This window comes from Gallus gallus, chromosome 11 (genome assembly GCF_016699485.2).
Source record: "Gallus gallus isolate bGalGal1 chromosome 11, bGalGal1.mat.broiler.GRCg7b, whole genome shotgun sequence".
In the NCBI taxonomy this organism is placed as follows: domain Eukaryota; kingdom Metazoa; phylum Chordata; class Aves; order Galliformes; family Phasianidae; genus Gallus; species Gallus gallus.
The window spans coordinates 1,142,297-1,159,732 of NC_052542.1; the positions used below are offsets into that span (position 1 = coordinate 1,142,297).

Here is a 17,436-nt window from a genome sequence, read left to right on the forward strand (position 1 = left end):
CTGAATGACCTGCATCCAGGGAGATGGACTGACTTTGCTATGGGGGAGTTCATAGGGCGAGAAGGTAAAAATCTGGCTAACATCTGGATGAAAACGTGCTGCCAAACGTAAGCACAAGTGACAGGTAACTTTGGTTCACAGTTGGCAACTAGCTGTGTGAAATAGTGTGCGGCTTTGATCACAGCTGAATGCTATTGATCTCAAAGAGGAAGGTGCCCACAAAATGGCTGTGACCTGTGGAACTGCATGATGATTGAGAGAAAGCAGTTTCACTCTTAGGCTCGTTCAGTGGATGGCAGAATGGCACAGATTGGAGAGCCACAGCTCAGTGCAGCCACCTGGATTCAGAGACACGGCTCCTGCTGATTGAAGTGGTGCTGGCACTGTTAACCTACCTCTGTGTCTGCCCAAGCATTCGTGTGAGGGACCACATCAGGAATTGAGTGTGTTCTAATGTAATTAACCATTTCTTCCTCTATTAGTTTTCAGCTGGAGTGAGTTATTGATTGTGTTCATTATGCAGGTGGGTGAATTAGTCTGTCAATGCAAAGGAAGGGAATGGCAGAGGAAGAGGTGAGAGCAGCTTATTCAGCAGCAGTATGGTGTTTTCCTTCTTGAAGCGATTGTGAAACGATTGTGCAAGTTTCGAATCTTGTCTCCTGCCTGGTTAATGGCAGTAAAGGTGGTTTTCTCTAGATGGTAATTTGGCACAGGCATCCACTTACATGCTTTGAGTCGTTCCCCGGAAGAATGTGCTCTTCTCCCTGCCCTGTTAGGGAGGCCAGCCTTCAGCACAGACAGCTTGGCTGGGTAACAGCCCATAGGACTGCAGGCACCATCAGAGCTGTCTGCCCACACCCCATCCTTGTGTGGGTCAGTACTCAGGGAAACCATCCTTCCATAGCTTTACACTGATAGCCCTTTACTTCAGCTATGGCTCCTTATGCATTTCATGGATTTCTCGTGTTGAAAGGCTGCTTCTTATACACAGAAAAGCCAATAAGCATAGGTTGGCCAGGTTGGATGGGGCCCTGGGCAGCCTGGTCTAGTATTAAATGTGGAGGTTGGTGGCCCTGCCTGCAGCAGGGGGGTTGGAGCTTGGTGATCCTTGAGGTCCCTTCCAACCGAAGCCATTCTATGAAGTTGGTGTTTTTCTTCTTGCTTATTCTCTATGAAATGGTAAAAATATTTCTCAAAGTAGTTGCTTAATAGTGTATCAGTGGGAGTGCCTTTGAAGAAGATGATTAAAGTTGTAATAGATGTTTGTCAAGTAGTAGGTTTGACTTTATTTTCTTTCAGTGTTTTCAGTGCCAGCGTTCTGGATGGCAAGAAGGAAATGAGAGCAGCTGGAGATGGTTGTAGCACTCGTAACCAGTGGATATGGGATTTAATGCAGCAGGCAAATGAAAGCTCTGTTTCCAGCATGAGAAAATTCCTTGATAAACCAAAATTCCCAATTTCTCAGGTTTGCTGGATTTCCTACCATCAGCAGGTGTGATAGCTCTATGAAAACAGCCTGTCTCGAGCTGTTCTCATCAAGTAGCACGACGTTTGATAGGCTTATCTTCAGTAGAAGAAAAAGTTCCCTCTTTCACCTATTCTTAATTCAACACAACTTTAAGCCTTTGCATGTGTTTTATTTATGATTGGATGCTTAAGCAAATCTGCCCCTATTCATCTTTTACATTTCTCTGAGCAATTAGCAACAAATGGATGAGAGTCTCCTATGAGATTTTAGTCTTTGTGTATGTAATCTGAGTGCTGGTTGAACTCTCAACTCTTTGTACCACTTTCCTTGTATGAGGATTTACTGGGTTCTAGTGCCACACTGTGGAGAACAGGAATTGACATACACTGGAATTGAGAGCATGAGGCTTTGGGAGGAGGTAGCACATGCACCCAGTTCATATTCTGGTTTTGTTGCCTGTGTTTTTCTGTTGATGAACCCAGGAAGTGTAGTGATTATGGCACCATTGTGCAAAATAAGAGGAGCAGTAGTGTAGAAGCAGTAAATGTTGGCCAGCTTTAGCATTTAATAGAAGCAGTGCTAGGATAGCCTGTGCTTAATGCACTAGGGCTGGCTGGGATTGCATTTCTCTCAAGCAACCTTTTGATTTCTTTCTTTGGAATAAACTGCCAACTTTTATCAGATGCACAGCCTGACACTTCTGCTCACTTCAGTTTTCTAGGTAGGCAACTCAGTTATTAAAACAGGGTCTGTTCTGTGGGCAGTTTTTCATCCAGTGAGTTGGGTTATGGCAGCACAGCTCGCTGGTTTGTGGTGCTGTGTCTCATGTAGAGCCTGTTGAAGGGGCATGTGTGTCAAGAGCTCTTTGGTGAGAGATGGTGAGCAGTGCCCATCTGTAGGGCGTGAGACAGAGCAGGGATGGCTCAGGTGAATGACAGCACACTGCTGCTGTTGTGTGTGCCCCTTGGCTGAAGTCTTGCTCACCTGGTCCCAGCAGCAGCCTGCCTTCCTAAGCTGGCAAACCTTCCTGACACCATAAGCAGCATGCTGGAATCTTTGGGTGCTGGTAATGCGCTTCTTGGGGACACGGAGAGCCTGGTGTGCAGCCAAGGGGTGCTGCTCCCTCCCACCCATGGAGCTCCTGCTGTGCAGCAACTGGGAGCTCACTCCTTCGTGCCTTCACAGGTTTATTTCCAGCTTGAATGATGCAGTTATTAAAGAGAGCCTTAGGAGAGCCCCACCTGGACTGCTGGGAATTGGCTGTGCTGGCGTCAGAGCTGCTGACCTCTGCTTTGTTCCATCAAATAGAACTGTTAGCTCTCTAGATGGACTCGTGCCATTTTTCCCTCATCTGCAGTCTTCTGTTACCTCCCACCCAATTTATCGCATTATTTTGTTTAGCTCTGTCCTCCCTTCCTTTGGGAGGATGGAAAAGGTGAAACCTCAAAAGGTTTCTCCTCACACTTGAGATCACTGAAAGACCATTTGCTCTGATGGCTTCACCCTTACCAGAGGGTAAGGAGCAGAGCTGTGTTCCTGCGGCTGCTGCCTTGCATTCAGCACTCACATCATCTTGTGTGCTTCTGTCGTGTGCCTCTATGGGCTGAATGCTGATGGGTGGTGAAGGAGAGGCAGCGTCCCTGCAGGGAGGCACACTGGGGCCATATGGCAGCATTTGTGGGTGGCTGGTGCCCCCTGGAGACCACTGCTGCCCATGGGAGGTGAGAACAGCGAGACCACGAGGATGTGGGTGTCCCCAGTGGGATCAGCCCTGTTCTGGCACCCCTGCTCTGAACCAACATCCCTCACACCGAAGTGAAGTTAGAGCTGGGCATGCTGTGCTCATGCTGCCCGAGGAGGGCACTGTGCTCTCAGCCAAGGATGGGAGCAGGAAGGGAGCCCCGCATTGCTCACAGGAAACAGGCCTCGCTGCCTGGATCCTTTTTACTTCATTAACAGGCACAATCAGAGAAACTTAAGCATATAGGAAACAATTAAGAATATAATTGAAGTGAGTTCTGAGCGTAAGAACTGAAGTCTTCGTTCTTAGTCCTTTTTCCTCCTGAAAAAGCTTTGCAGTTCTCAAGCATAATGCTTCATGTCAGCTCTTTGCATGTGACAGTATGTTACTTTTGTGTCTCTAGCGTGTATAACCAAAGACAGACTCTGATGCTACTGATCTAAACGAAGTGGAATCCTAAAGAAGCTCAGTAGAGAGTGAAATTATGGTAGATCTTGGCTGTGGGGTTTGCAGTTCTTAAGAATTGAGGCTATGCATCTCGCTTAATACTTCTTGCTTTCCCAATAACTGGTGGGGGTGTCTCGTTGCAGACAGCATCCTGTGGTTGCCTTGGTTTATGGTAGCAGGAGGCTGGTAAGGAGAAATCCTTTCAGTTCTCAGTTGGTCTGCTGGACGGAGGAGCGTTGCGTTCCCTCTGTTAGGCCACTTGCCTTTCAGGAGGGTTTGTGCAGCTGTTAGAAGACACTGGATGATTCCAACACTCATTCTTTCGTTTTCTCCAGCAGGAAGGTGAAATGGAAGGTGAAGCAGTTGAAGCCATTGTGGAGGAATCCGAAACTTTTATAAAGGGGAAAGAGCGAAAAACCTATCAGAGACGCCGCGAGGGAGGGCAGGAGGACGAGGCTTGCCATATAGCACCGAACCAGGCAGACGGAGGGGAGGTGGTGCAGGATGTCAACAGCGGTGTGCAGATGGTGATGATGGAGCAGCTGGATCCAACTCTCCTTCAAATGAAGACTGAAGTAATGGAAGGTGCCGTGCCTCAGGAAACGGAGGCTACGGTGGATGATACGCAGATCATAACGCTTCAGGTTGTTAATATGGAAGAGCAGCCTATAAACCTTGGTGAGCTTCAGCTGGTCCAAGTACCCGTTCCAGTGACTGTACCCGTTGCCACCACATCTGTGGAAGAACTTCAGGGAGCTTATGAAAATGAGGTTTCCAAAGGAGGCCTGCAGGAGGGAGAACCCATGATCTGTCACACCCTGCCTTTACCAGAAGGCTTCCAGGTCGTGAAGGTGGGTGCTAACGGTGAGGTGGAGACACTGGAACAAGGGGAACTTCAGCCACAAGAAGATCCCAATTGGCAAAAAGATCCAGACTATCAGCCACCAGCCAAAAAAACAAAGAAAAACAAAAAGAGTAAGCTTCGCTACACCGAGGAGGGCAAAGACGTGGATGTCTCTGTGTATGACTTCGAGGAGGAGCAGCAGGAGGGTTTATTATCTGAGGTCAATGCAGAAAAGGTGGTGGGCAACATGAAACCACCTAAACCAACAAAAATTAAAAAGAAAGGTAAGCTGCGAGTGCATTTTGAAGATGCATCTGTTGGGGGGAACCTTGCAGTATGGTTGCAGTGACTCGGTAGATGCAGGCAGGAGTGAAGCAGGCATGTCGGTGTCCCTTGCTGCCTCATTTAATAGCACTCAGCTCTGCTGTTGGGCACATAGTCTGTAAAGAAGTTCATTTGCTTTGGTGCGATGCTGTGATATTAGTATTCCCATATAACTACAGTTGAAAAGATTCTGGTTTCTGCTCTAATACATATTTAAGAGTTTGGGTACACGTTTTACATTAGGAACCAACAGTGCAATTAGCTTTGTGATTTATTTTTTTTAAACAAGGTGGTGGATAGGGTAAATGATGTAAAATACTGCAGTATGTACTTTCCTTTCGGGAAATGTAAACCTGTAAATTAAGGAACCCTTTTCAGTGTGGAGCAGGAACATTGAGTGCTGGCATACGAATGGAAAATTCAAGCCAAACTAGTCACTGCCTGTGTTCCTAAGGATGTACAGTTGGATGTAATGGTACAAGATTGTTCCTCACATTAGCTAAACCTCCACAGTGTTTTCTTCTCCCTGCTGACCTATTATTATGTTATGCAGTAGACCACAGTACTCTCGAGTAAAGATGGTTTCCTCCATGGCTAGGTGTAAAGAAGACATTCCAGTGTGAACTGTGCAGTTACACTTGTCCACGCCGTTCCAACCTGGACCGCCACATGAAAAGCCACACTGATGAAAGACCACACAAGTGCCATCTCTGTGGCAGGGCTTTTCGGACAGTCACGTTACTGAGGAACCACCTCAACACTCACACAGGTACTGCTTTTGTCTGCACTGTTTGTGTGGGATTTGCTCTGCCTTCAGAACAAAAGCAAGGTGATCTTTCTGATTCCAGTTACGAAATAAGCTAAAGAAGAATCTGTGCAATGCTGCTGCCCGTTTCTCATATGAATGCAGGTGTTATCTGCCTGGCCAGGTCAGGTGCAAACCTCATCCGTCCTATACATAGATTTAAAAAAGCCAGCCCTTGACAAGCTAAGACAAGCTTAAAAAAAAAAAAATCAAATCCAAATGTGTTGGATGTTAGTAGTTATATTCTAAGCTTTGTGTGGCCATTGCTTCTTGCAGAAGAGTAAAATGAAGAAAAGCTGGAGCTAAGAATGAGGGAATTGAAAGCAGAAGGGAGGGAGAGAGGGGGGGGGAAAAAAGGGTTATAAACTACATCAGCGTAACTTACTGGTAGGATCTGTAGAATACTTCTGTTGCTCTTACTTAAATTCTAGTGTACAAAGGTAATTAAACAGTGATGAAACTTAAATAATCCTCTTGTGTCACTTCTGCGGGAGAGTAGAAAAAGCAATAGTTCATATCCCTCACTCTCCGTGCCTACCTGTGCCCACATGTCTAGCTGAGCAGTCTGAGGTTTGTGAATTACTGAGTGATGTGAGAATAAGGGAGTTTGCCTTCTTGTAGAAGGGATGTTCAGTCCCTAAGAAGATCTTCAGTCCAATATTTATACAAAAGTCAGATTTATGTTCCATTCAGCGTTCTAATCTTTCATACCATGCAAAAGATGGTGCCCTATTTTCTCCTGTTTACTCAATCTGAATGCCTCCTTCCTTCTTTGCTGCCCACAATCAGGTACTCGCCCTCACAAGTGCCCAGACTGCGACATGGCCTTTGTGACCAGCGGAGAGTTGGTTCGGCATCGCCGCTACAAACACACCCACGAGAAGCCGTTCAAATGCTCAATGTGTGACTATGCCAGTGTGGAGGTATGTGAGCTAACTGCTGCTGTGGGTGTTCCACTAAAGAAATTGGTCTTTAAGAAGATGAAAGGAATTGTAGCATGCTCTGTGTTGAAGGAGGCAGCCCTCTCCTACGTAGGCCATGCATTTAGACCACGGGTGCCCTGCAGTTCTAGGGCTGTGCAATGGACGTGTTATGTGCTCATGTTGGGGAGTCCACAGCCAAAATTAATGACCCTTTGCTTCCATCCTAGTGAAAAGCAGCTTTGCTTATATCAGATGATTGTCTCACTTACTCCAGAACGTACAGCTTTGCTTGTATGCTCTATCCTGTGCAGGACTGTTACTTATGCTTCAGGACAGCCTTTATATTGTAACAGAAATTACACAGCATTCTGAGCTAGCTGAGAGACATGATTTAAAAAAATACAGTGTGTGCAATGGAAGATCAGTGGGTAATGTTGAGATAAGGACTGACCTCCCTACTCTGTGCTGTGGTTTGAATGTCAAGTTTGCAGTGATGTTGGTAGTATGAATTAAGACCAAGTTTGTCCTAATGTGAGCTTGTGCTCCCTTGTGCAGACAACAGTTCTCAGTTTATGCAGCATGCTCTTACTTGAGTAGAAAATGACTTGGTTCATGTCTTCTAGATAAAAGCAGGACAGTGAAGAAATTTTCACCTTGTTGATTGTAGATCTAGAATTGTTTTTAGCAAGTTGATGATCTCTTTTGGAGAGCACCCAAAAAAGCACCCTCTGGGGAAAAATAAATGGTGTGGAGGACACTGTGCTATCTATTGTCCCCACCTCCAAAGTCCCGTAGGTGCTTGTTCTCCCAGAACTCTTTCTTGTGTCTCTCCAATGTAACTTTAAGTTTTACCATGTTCTCAAATTGGTATCAGTGAGGTGGGAATGAGGCTCTAAATAAGTCTGCATTGAATGTGGGAACGAGCATCAAGAAAGGCTAAGGGCATCATTGGGAAGTACAGTGGGAGGGAGAGGTTACGTGCAGCATGAGAATGGAATTGACGTGCTTGCTTGTTTTTGCTTTATTGGCAAGATAAAACAAAAATCAGTTACCTTAAATTCTTGACTGACTTGTTGTGCTTTCAGAAGTCGGATCTGCTCATCTGTGTATTGTTCTTTCAGGTTAGCAAATTGAAACGCCACATTCGTTCTCACACTGGAGAGCGTCCGTTCCAGTGCAGCTTGTGCAGCTATGCCAGCAGGGATACTTACAAACTGAAGAGGCACATGAGGACCCACTCTGGTATTGTTGACATGTTTTTTGTTTTAGTGGCTTCCGTGTTTTGGTGTCAGAGTGCTGAAACTGCGTAATATATGCTGGCACTCCTAATTGGCAAATTATTTCTTTTATTTCACGTAAAACCTTTATTACAGTCTGTAGCTGAAAAATATACTCCATAACTTATAAGCACCAGTAAATACATATTCCAACAGGAATTACTACCCTGAGAAGTGAGCTTGGGGGATTCCAATTTCACTGTGAGGTGATAAAATACGGCCGCTTGTAGTAAACAGAGAAGTAGTTTCTTCCCTTATTAGTGTTCCAGTTGAAGATGAGCCGTTTTCAGTTTCATGCTCAGCATAGTTGCAGAAGCAACTCATGCATGTAGGGCATAAAGATCCTCAATTTTTTTCCTTGATGGAAATAGCAATTGTGTTTAGCACAGAGTGTTTGCTGGAATGCCAGGTTGATTATATGGCTAAAATTGAAGCAGGGGGGAAAACTGCACTTGTAATTTGAGTGATGAAAAGTCCTACCCCCTAGAAAATCTGCTTCTGCTTGCTGTCTTCTGGCAGCCTGCAGGTAGGTCCTCTCTGCACTTCCTCCAAGTAAGGATATTAATTTAACTGCCGTGCTTAAAGAGTAGACTTGAGTTTCTTTGTAGAAAGATGCATACAAGAACAAAAAGTTCTAGAGAGAGAGGCTCTGAGTTACTATTTCTACCTTCTGTCTACTGCAAGTTTCTGAGAGCCTGGAGCTTCTTGGTTAGATTTTATTTCAGTAAAAGTACTTGTGCTATTTCTTTTCCTTCTGCTACTGTAGGAGAGAAGCCATATGAATGTTACATCTGCCATGCTCGCTTCACTCAAAGTGGTACCATGAAGATGCACATTCTGCAGAAGCACACGGAGAACGTGGCCAAATTTCACTGTCCTCACTGTGATACTGTTATAGCGAGAAAGAGTGACTTGGGTACGTACCTCAGGAATGTGCTCATTTGTTCACAGTGCTACAGAAACCTTTTCCCCAAATTAGAGTGCATTTGACCCAACTGCTGTCTGCTTTTTAACTTAACTGTTCTGGTAACTACGCAAAATGAAGCACAGGCTTAGACGTGGGGCTTGTAATACATGCTTAGCTTCCCATAATTGCTGCAGACTGAGATTTTTCTGTTTCTTTTAATTATTTGAAAGTGTAGGATGCATTCCAAGCGTACAAGGCAAGTTGCTATTTTCAGGCCCATAGGTGGGGACTGAAAACGCCTCTTAGACACGAGGCATTTATTCAGACTAGCATGTGGATTAGGTCTGAGAAACCGAAGGTCATTTGACATGACCTCCTGCATATTGGAGGCTGTTATGTTTATCCACATGCATCTTCACCCAGCTGATGGGCTTGAATGTGAACAAATACTTTCATTTTCCAGGAAGTGGAGCTGTGTGCTACAGACAGAATAGGAGAGACAGAATTGCCACAAAAGCCCTGAGTCCTTGCAGTAGAGTGTTATCTAGTGAGCAGTACCCAGTGATTCCAGCAGGCAAGCTCTCTGATGTACAAGAAGGTGAAAAATAATGTCAGCCCAGAGCAGCTGAGAAGGAAGAAGCCACCATTTGGCAGAACTTTCAGTCTGTAAGCAAAATACCAACCACGTAATGGAAAGGCAGGCTGCCTTCCAATTAAAACGAATGTGGAGTGCTACAACGAGGGGTGGCAGCCAACTGATGTCAGGTGTCTACCAGAGCAATCGGAACTGATTTACAACAGAGGGGAAAAGAACTGATGTTAGCTATGAAGAATTTTTCTTCTAATGACGCTTTAGTCTACAACAGGCTGCTTTGTGCAGCTGTGGTATGCTCTCAGTTGGAGTGATTTGAAGAAATGACTAAAACCTCTGTTGGGGATTATCTGCTGGTGTCCCTATCGCCTTCTAGCCCTGTCACTCTGACTTCTAATCCTGCAGAAAATCCTGGTTCTGAATGTTATTACCTGGCTTCTGGCTGAATTCAGGCAATTCACAGTAGAGTAGTCTTATAAGTGGTTTGTGAACTCTTTTACTTCTGTAACCTTTGTGTGTTGCATAAGCATTGCTAGCAAAAAATAACGTCGTGCTGTTCTCCTTGTCCTTGTGGATTTATGCTGGCAGAAGCGGACCTGGTGTCCCTGTTGTCTGCTCTGTTGCTTTGAGTACTTTGTTTGAAAAATCCATTTAAGGTGCTGCTTTTTTGCATATAATTTGTTAACTTAAATTATGTAGTATAACATCAAACCCTTTATCGCTTGGAAGTGCACCGTGCCAACAGAGTGCTACCAAGTACTAAATCTAGAATCTTGTGGCAAAACTTGATGGAGACCTTTCTGTTGTTGAGACAGTGTTGTTCTGGTTGCTTTTATTTGTGAGTCGTCTTTGGTGGAATTCTGAATTAGTGGTTCACTCTCCTGACTTGAGATGTATGTGGAGGGGAGTAGTGCTAAGGGACTGTGGGCTAGACTTTCCCATGCTTGGAAAGCCATGGTGATGAAAGCCTCTGATTCTTTGCTCCTAGGTGTTCATTTGCGAAAGCAGCATTCCTACATTGAACAGGGCAAGAAGTGTCGTTACTGTGATGCTGTGTTTCATGAGCGCTATGCCCTCATACAGCATCAAAAGTCTCACAAGAACGAGAAGCGCTTCAAGTGTGACCAGTGTGATTATGCATGCAGACAGGTAAGTTGTGCTGCTGGCACCTCTCGTGAGCTTCAACTCACAAACCGCGAGGGAGGAATCTTAGCTGTGAAGTCGGTCTGGCTGTCAAGATGAAATCAGCTCTCTCTTTCTGGAGGCAGTGGGTGAAGGAAAGTTCAGTGGCTTCATCTCTTGGTGTGATGCTCACCTGTAGGGAGCCCCCTCTAAAGGGGGTAAGGCACGATGCTGATGTATCTGTCGATAAAGAGTTGGTAGGAGTCCATACGGAATGGGAATAGCTAGGATTGAATGTGCTGTCAGTCAAGATGTACACCCATTCCTGCAGAATCATCTTTTTCTGATACTGCACTTAACCCAAAGTTTTGGGCTCTTCTTGGCCACAAATCAGCTCTTTTCTGTCTGCTTGAGTTCTCGGGTTACTTTTCATGTCTGGCTTGTCCCTCAGGAGCGGCACATGGTCATGCATAAACGGACCCATACTGGAGAAAAGCCTTATGCCTGTAGCCATTGTGATAAAACCTTCCGTCAGAAACAGCTCCTTGATATGCACTTCAAACGATACCACGATCCCAACTTCGTTCCTGCTGCCTTTGTGTGTTCCAAGTGTGGTAAAACATTCACTCGCAGGGTAAGGGAATACGCTGTTCTGAATTAACATGGTTTTGTTTTGGAGTGGAACGAAGGCTGGTGGGGAGGGGGGGAACGGGAAGGATGACATGCTTCCCCAAAGGGCAGAGTAGTTGAGCTACAGGGACTGTACTGACATTTTAAATAGAGCACTTCTTTCTGAGAGGATACCTGATATAATTCAGAACTAATGCTGTCGTGTATTAGCGTTGAGATCAAAAGCAATGTGAAAATTCATTCATAAAAGTTATTGAAATAAGCTAGTCATCTTCACTAATTGTTCTTCCTTTATTAAGAAAAAACAAAACACGAATACACACACAAAACAAAAAACACAACAAGTAGGTTATCAAAAATATGTTTATAAACATAGGGCCAGAGTGCTTGATCTCAATTTCAATGTGTGCTTTGTTTGTTTTTTTTCCTCTTCTTCCATGGAGTAGAACACAATGGCCAGACATGCTGATAACTGTTCTGGCCTAGATGGTGGGGAAGGAGAGAATGGAGGAGAGACAAAGAAGGGCAAACGTGGCCGAAAGAGGAAGATGCGCTCTAAGAAAGAAGATTCCTCCGATAGTGGTAAGGAACAGAGCTGCACGTGCTGAGAGCTACACACCTGGCATTCACTCTGTTAGATGTTTGTTTGCCCATTTCGTAGGTTTATTCTGGTAACTGGAAGGCATTCATCTGGTTAGTAAGTAAAAATAATAATAATAATAATAATAACAGCATATGATCAAATACAGAGGTGACTGCCTATAAGGGATAGCACAGATTCTGCCATCCTGTCTTCTTCTAAAGGCTGAGTAGCTGGGGAGGAAAAAAAACACCACTTCTGTTGCTCCTTGCTTGGGCTGCATAGTCCCTGTCCTTCCTGCTCTTGTGTATTTTCAGTGTCCCAAAAGAGGTGGAGTGTTGCTCTGCTGTGAAATGTCATATGCTCCTGCTCTGCTGCAGGAAAGCATGTGGTATGTCTGAAATACCAACCCCAGTGTTGAAAGGCTTGGCTGCTTCTGTTAGGAAAGGATGGGAGCATCCAAGAGAATGATAGAAAGAGTGCTGGTAAATTCATGGGCTGTTGTGAAAGGCCTGCTGAGCCAATTAAAGGGTCCAGGGGGCTGTTGGTGTCAGGTGGAAGACATGTTTTTGCATGTACACTGGTGATGGGAGGATGGCCACTGAGGGGCACCTGGCTTGCCAAGTCAAGTGCCAAAAGGTGAATTAGGTGCAATTCAAAATAGAGTGGCTGCTGTCTATAAGCTTCTTCAGAACAGAGAGGCAAGCTGTTTCTGCAGATAAACTGCTTGCCTTCACTGAGATATTCTTGGTGAAGGAAAGGAAAAACCATCATATCTTCAGCAAGAAAATCCAGATGGACTGTAAAGACCAACCAGATCAAAGATGATTCTCCTAAAGTAGTATTGCAAAGTACTCTCTCGTCTGTAGTCCTTTATGTAATTAATGAAGGGATGGATGTAGGTAGAGAATGTGTATCTGAAAATCTTAAGTGACAGACAGGTTTTACAGGAAATTGGACAAGTATGGTCAAACTGGTGATTGTGTAAACCTTGGCAGCAGAAACTCCAAGTAATAAGTCATTTCTTAAACTCATGTTTGTACAGATATTTGGGAACAGTGTGCTATAGTCCACTGGATAAAGCGTGGGTAACTAATAGTTCATGTAAAACATGGCAGGATTTAGGGGACGGAGTAAAATAACCATCTTGATAGAGACTAATTAAAACCAAGTGATTCTGGAGTGTCTGGTTTGTAGGCTTCTAGTGAACTTATTAAGTTGATAGGGTGGGTGTGGGTTTCAAAACAGTTTGTAGGGAAGCTGGTCTGTTAGGTGAGCTGATGAGTGTTCTGTGGTTGTGGCTCCCTGGCTGACGCAGCTCCTTCAGCCTTAGATGAGCTGCCAAGTTTGGGCTGACTTCCTCAGGAGTCATCTGGTGGAGAAGCAATTCACCAGTGTGAGCTGAATAGCAGTAAGGAAGAGGTTCTGTGTTCAGAGAATTAAAGCATTCAGCGTTCTTATCTCTTGATCTGCAGCTTCGTGAGTTTCTACAACTTCCACATTTTCTAGAAAATGGTGAGCAAAGCTGTGACAAAACAGGCCCTTGTGATGAGTCACCTTGCTCTCATGCAGGGCATCCTCAGCATGTTGATAGTGCTAACCATGGTAACTTCAGGGAGTATTTGGAGGTGTAAGGTCTGGAATTAGCTCAGTTAACAGTGTAAAAGCTGCAAGAAGATACAGCTTGCTGTGAGGCTGTTGGATTGGAATCAGTTCCAAAATGCAATAAGATGCAGGGCTGGATGGGAGCTGCATGGCTTTAAAATACACTGTACTGGGCTCTCTTGTCTCAGGAAAGAGGTCCTGGAGAAGATCCTTTTGTTCACTGGTGGGTATGTTGCTGTTTGGTGGCACTGGAAAGCACAATATGTGATCTATAGAACTGTGTTCACCTCTAGGGCTTCAAAACCCCCCAGTTTTGTGTGGTCCTGTCGCATTCAACTTAAGATTCTGAGTTCTTGGACATAAATTCCATTTAGGGAGCTGCAGTCCTGGTTTTCTACTCATTTAAAAGCGACTACGAAAGAGATATGGCACTGTTGTTTCTTGAGGGCTGGGAGACTTGCTTTTGGATGGCTCTCGAGTTCTAGAATGTGTCCTAGAGACATTGCAGTCACTGCTGCCAGGTGAAGGCTGTTGGAAAATACATTCAGGTGGGACTTTTGGGATCTAATGGTTCCTAATGAGCATGGAACAGCCCAGCAGTCTGTTACATGGGCTCCCCATCCTGCCATTGTGTCTCTGAGCTCCTTCAGAGGAGCTTTTATTGCATAGCCTAACACAGAAATAAAAAAGTAACTTCAATGGCAATTCCTTGCCTCTAAGGTGAGGTGACAGACTGACATCCTCACTACCGGCTTCTTGGCAGAGAAAGTTTGCATTTTGTTCTGACTTGACTCCTTATGGCTGAGGATTTGGTGGTTCTTCTCTGTAGGTGGGTATTTCAGTCTTGTTTGAACTGAAGTCTGACTTGATCCGATGCTTCTTTTAGAGGAAAATGCTGAACCAGATTTGGATGATAATGAAGATGAGGAGGAGACAGCAGTAGAAATTGAGGCTGAACCAGAAGTTGAGCCAGAGGCTCCTGCACCACCTCCCAGTAAGAAGAGGAGAGGAAGACCACCAGGCAAAGCTGCCACCCAAACCAAACAATCCCAGCGTAAGTCACTTGTTATGCTGCTTGAACTGCTTTTGTTCTTTGATTGGACCATTCCTATAAGAGATCTGCTCCTCTCAAGGGAGCTTATTTAAAATAAGCAACAAAATTGCACTTGTCTGTGCTTTGCAAAGGCTGCACCACTGGCTTGAAGTGAATTGCGAGTGCTTTCTGATCGTGAGGAAGCACAGTTGCTTCAGACTATGCAAAAAAGGAGAGGATGTTTTTTCTCCAGTGTTATTCCAACTCACAGATGTGCAAACTGCACATTTCTTTGTGTTACTGTACAGTTACTGCTTACATAACTTCGTACAATCACTGTGGCATTCTTAGCACAGATGAGCGTGCTTCAGGGTTGCATTTCAGAAGTGTGCAGACGTAGCTTCAGCTCTGTACAGTCCTCTCCATAAGAAGAGAAATCAATAACTGTGCAAAGCCTGAGTTAATACTGGGAACAAAGCAGAAAGGGCAAATCCTTTCTTGCAGAGGGTGATAGCTCCCCGGGGGCTTGGCTGTCTGCTCAGTGCTACAGGTGTGGCCTCCGTCCTGCCTGCATAACTGCCTGTAGAAACTTCTCATGCTGACGCTGTCAGAAGTGTGACTGGACTTCCCTCAGTTGGAAGCTTTGCTTTTCACCATGGGTGAAGAAGGGCTGATCTGATCCACTCCCATGTGCTGCTGTTGTCTCATTCGTTGGCTGCTTTGTTTGAATATGGTCTTAAAGTTGCAGTGTGCCTACGTTTGTAGTGTTAGCACATCTTCATGTGGGGGTGAGGATGTTCTTTACTGTGAGAGTGGTGAGGTGCTGAACAGCTGCCCAGAGCGGCTGTGGATGCCCCCGTCCATCCCTGGAGGTGTTCAAGGCCAGGTTGGATGGGGCCCTGGGCAGCCTGGGCTGGTATGAAATGAGGAGGTTGGTGGCCCTGCCTGTGGGGGTTGGAGCTTCATGATCCTTGAGGTCCCTTCCAACCCAACTTCCAACCCAAACCATTCTATTATTCTGTGAAATGGAGGGTTTGTAGATGAGTGAAGTGGCTTGAATCACTCCCCTGAAGTGGGAATGCCTTCATTGTGGGTCTCACCTTCTTTTTTCCATGCAAAAGTCCTAAGTATGTACTGAGAAGTCATCTGATGAGAGCAACTCTGGAACTGGCTAAAAAGCTGTTGTTTTTCTCTCTCCCCCTTTGTTTTCTGCCCCTCCAGCTGCAGCAATCATTCAGGTTGAAGACCAGAACACTGGTGAAATCGAAAACATTATAGTAGAAGTAAAGAAAGAACCTGATGCAGAAACAGTAGAGGAAGAGGAGGAAGCTCAGCCTGCTGTAGTGGAAGCTCCAAACGGAGACCTCACTCCTGAGATGATTCTCAGCATGATGGACCGGTGATGGAGGAAGACCACGCCGGATGACTGAACTGGCCTGGGCTGTGTTTAAGCGGCTCAAATCTATTTTTCCTTTTACCTTTTTTTCTTGGCTTTGGGAAATGCATCATTTTAGACCATTTTACCAAACATACTGGGAAATAAAACTTCAAAATGATGTTAGAATGTGATTTAACTAGAACTTGCTGTTTTATGTTAGCATTACAGGATCATGGAACATTAGGAAATGCTTCGGAGTCCATGAGGGTTTCCCGTGAGGTGCTTGATTAGCTTTGTTCTGAGCTGCATTGTAAACAGGGTCCTCGGACGGCCAGCTTTACGTGCAACGAGTTTTATGATACAGAAGTGGAAGCCTTGACTAGAGTATGTGGTAAACCACTCCGGACTTTGCCCTTCCAGTTCCCAGAGTCCTTGAGCCTCCTTCTCTCAGTAGTGTTTTTAACTGTAAATGCAGACTTGGGAGGGTTCTAGACTTTTTAAATGTTTTTTGCTTTCCCCCCACTGACTAGCTCTGGTTCTCCAAGTCGGCTGCACACGGTAGTTTTGGCATGCTCCAACTGGTTTCTGTCCTTAATATGCTTTGCTTTCTGCAAAGCATTTCTGTAATGGTCAAGCTTGTAAATAACTTTTTTTTTTTTTACATTTTAATCTTTTTCCATTAATTAAGAGGTATGCAAAAATACAGTTGAAATAAAGCCCTGGTATTTTAATTCCTTTCGAACTAAGCGATAAAGAGGATCAATAGTGTAAATGTTGGGAAAGCTGTTGATAACTGATCACGTAGAGGAGAAGTGTACCCAATGCTATTGCTTGTGGAACAGCAGAGCCCCACAGGTGGAAGCTGGTTTTGAAGCACACGAGACCAGCATTGGAAACGTGTAAGGAACCTTCTTTTTGAGTTATAACCTCACGACTACGTTTTCTTTGCTCTATCTTGTAGTTGTATTTTGTGTTTTATGAATCCTTTGTTAAGACAGAAGTGGTGATTTTTAAGTGGGTCACTGCAGCCCTCAAAAACCTGGGCCAGGAAATTTTAATAGGTCAGTAATTACACAATTTTGGATCTCTAATAAAGACAAAAGGAATAATGTGAAATACAAATGATGCCTGTATATGAAACTGTCACATGTTAAAATATGTAAGCTTTTTATAGAGCCTCAGTCTTGCTGATTTCAAACAAATTTTTCTTCTATGTATTGCTTTTAAGAGAGCTATCAGTTTAGCTATCAGACTCTAGGTTGATGCATTTTTGTACTTAGCTGTACTGTGTGATATTTTTCATTATTTTAGGAAGCCAACATGGAAAAAAATACTGTTATAAAATATGTAATGGGGTTTGAAAGCTGGGAAGGAGAATATACTGCTGTACAGCTAATAAATAATAATGGATTAACGCGTGTGCTCGCTGGCTGCTTTCTTTGGGCTGCACAGCCCCCCCCAGAAGGATGCTGCAGGACAATGGGAGCAGGGAGCGGCTGTTGCTGTGCTGCTGGTTCTGCTCTCCTTGTGGGTGTTCCTCCCCCCACCGAGCCCTGAGTGCAGGGTGGTGGAATTAAATCATGATGTGCTGTCAGCCGCAGGTGGTAGCGTGCGGATAACTGGTTGGTTGTGTAGGCAGTGTGCTCGGTTACCTCACAGCAGCCCTGCTGTGTTCCAGGAGAGCGGGCAGCCAAGAGGAGACTTGAAAGGTGCTGGACTGGCTGCTCACTCATTTGGCGGTGGCTCTGGGGTGACCTTAC

At 44.8% G+C, this 17,436-nt stretch overlaps 1 protein-coding gene across 7 annotated transcripts in view; it reads left to right on the forward strand.

Annotated features, from left to right (window-relative positions):
* Window positions 1-17,090, forward strand: part of CTCF (CCCTC-binding factor) — a 30,009-nt gene extending 12,919 nt beyond the window's left edge. For 3 of the 7 annotated variants that reach the window (XM_015279119.4, XM_025154151.3, XM_046899388.1), the window contains 10 exons: window positions 3,992-4,784; window positions 5,423-5,593; window positions 6,419-6,552; window positions 7,674-7,794; window positions 8,596-8,745; window positions 10,317-10,477; window positions 10,902-11,084; window positions 11,527-11,662; window positions 14,152-14,319; window positions 15,520-17,090. In XM_015279119.4, the coding sequence (XP_015134605.1) occupies window positions 3,992-4,784; window positions 5,423-5,593; window positions 6,419-6,552; window positions 7,674-7,794; window positions 8,596-8,745; window positions 10,317-10,477; window positions 10,902-11,084; window positions 11,527-11,662; window positions 14,152-14,319; window positions 15,520-15,701 (2,199 nt within the window). In that variant the 3' untranslated portion in view covers window positions 15,702-17,090. The remainder of the gene's footprint in view (window positions 1-3,991; window positions 4,785-5,422; window positions 5,594-6,418; window positions 6,553-7,673; window positions 7,795-8,595; window positions 8,746-10,316; window positions 10,478-10,901; window positions 11,085-11,526; window positions 11,663-14,151; window positions 14,320-15,519) is intronic. The other 4 variants (XM_046899387.1, XM_015279121.4, XM_040707013.2 and 1 more) reach the window with 2 other exon arrangements.
* Window positions 17,091-17,436: the final 346 nt, after the last annotated feature.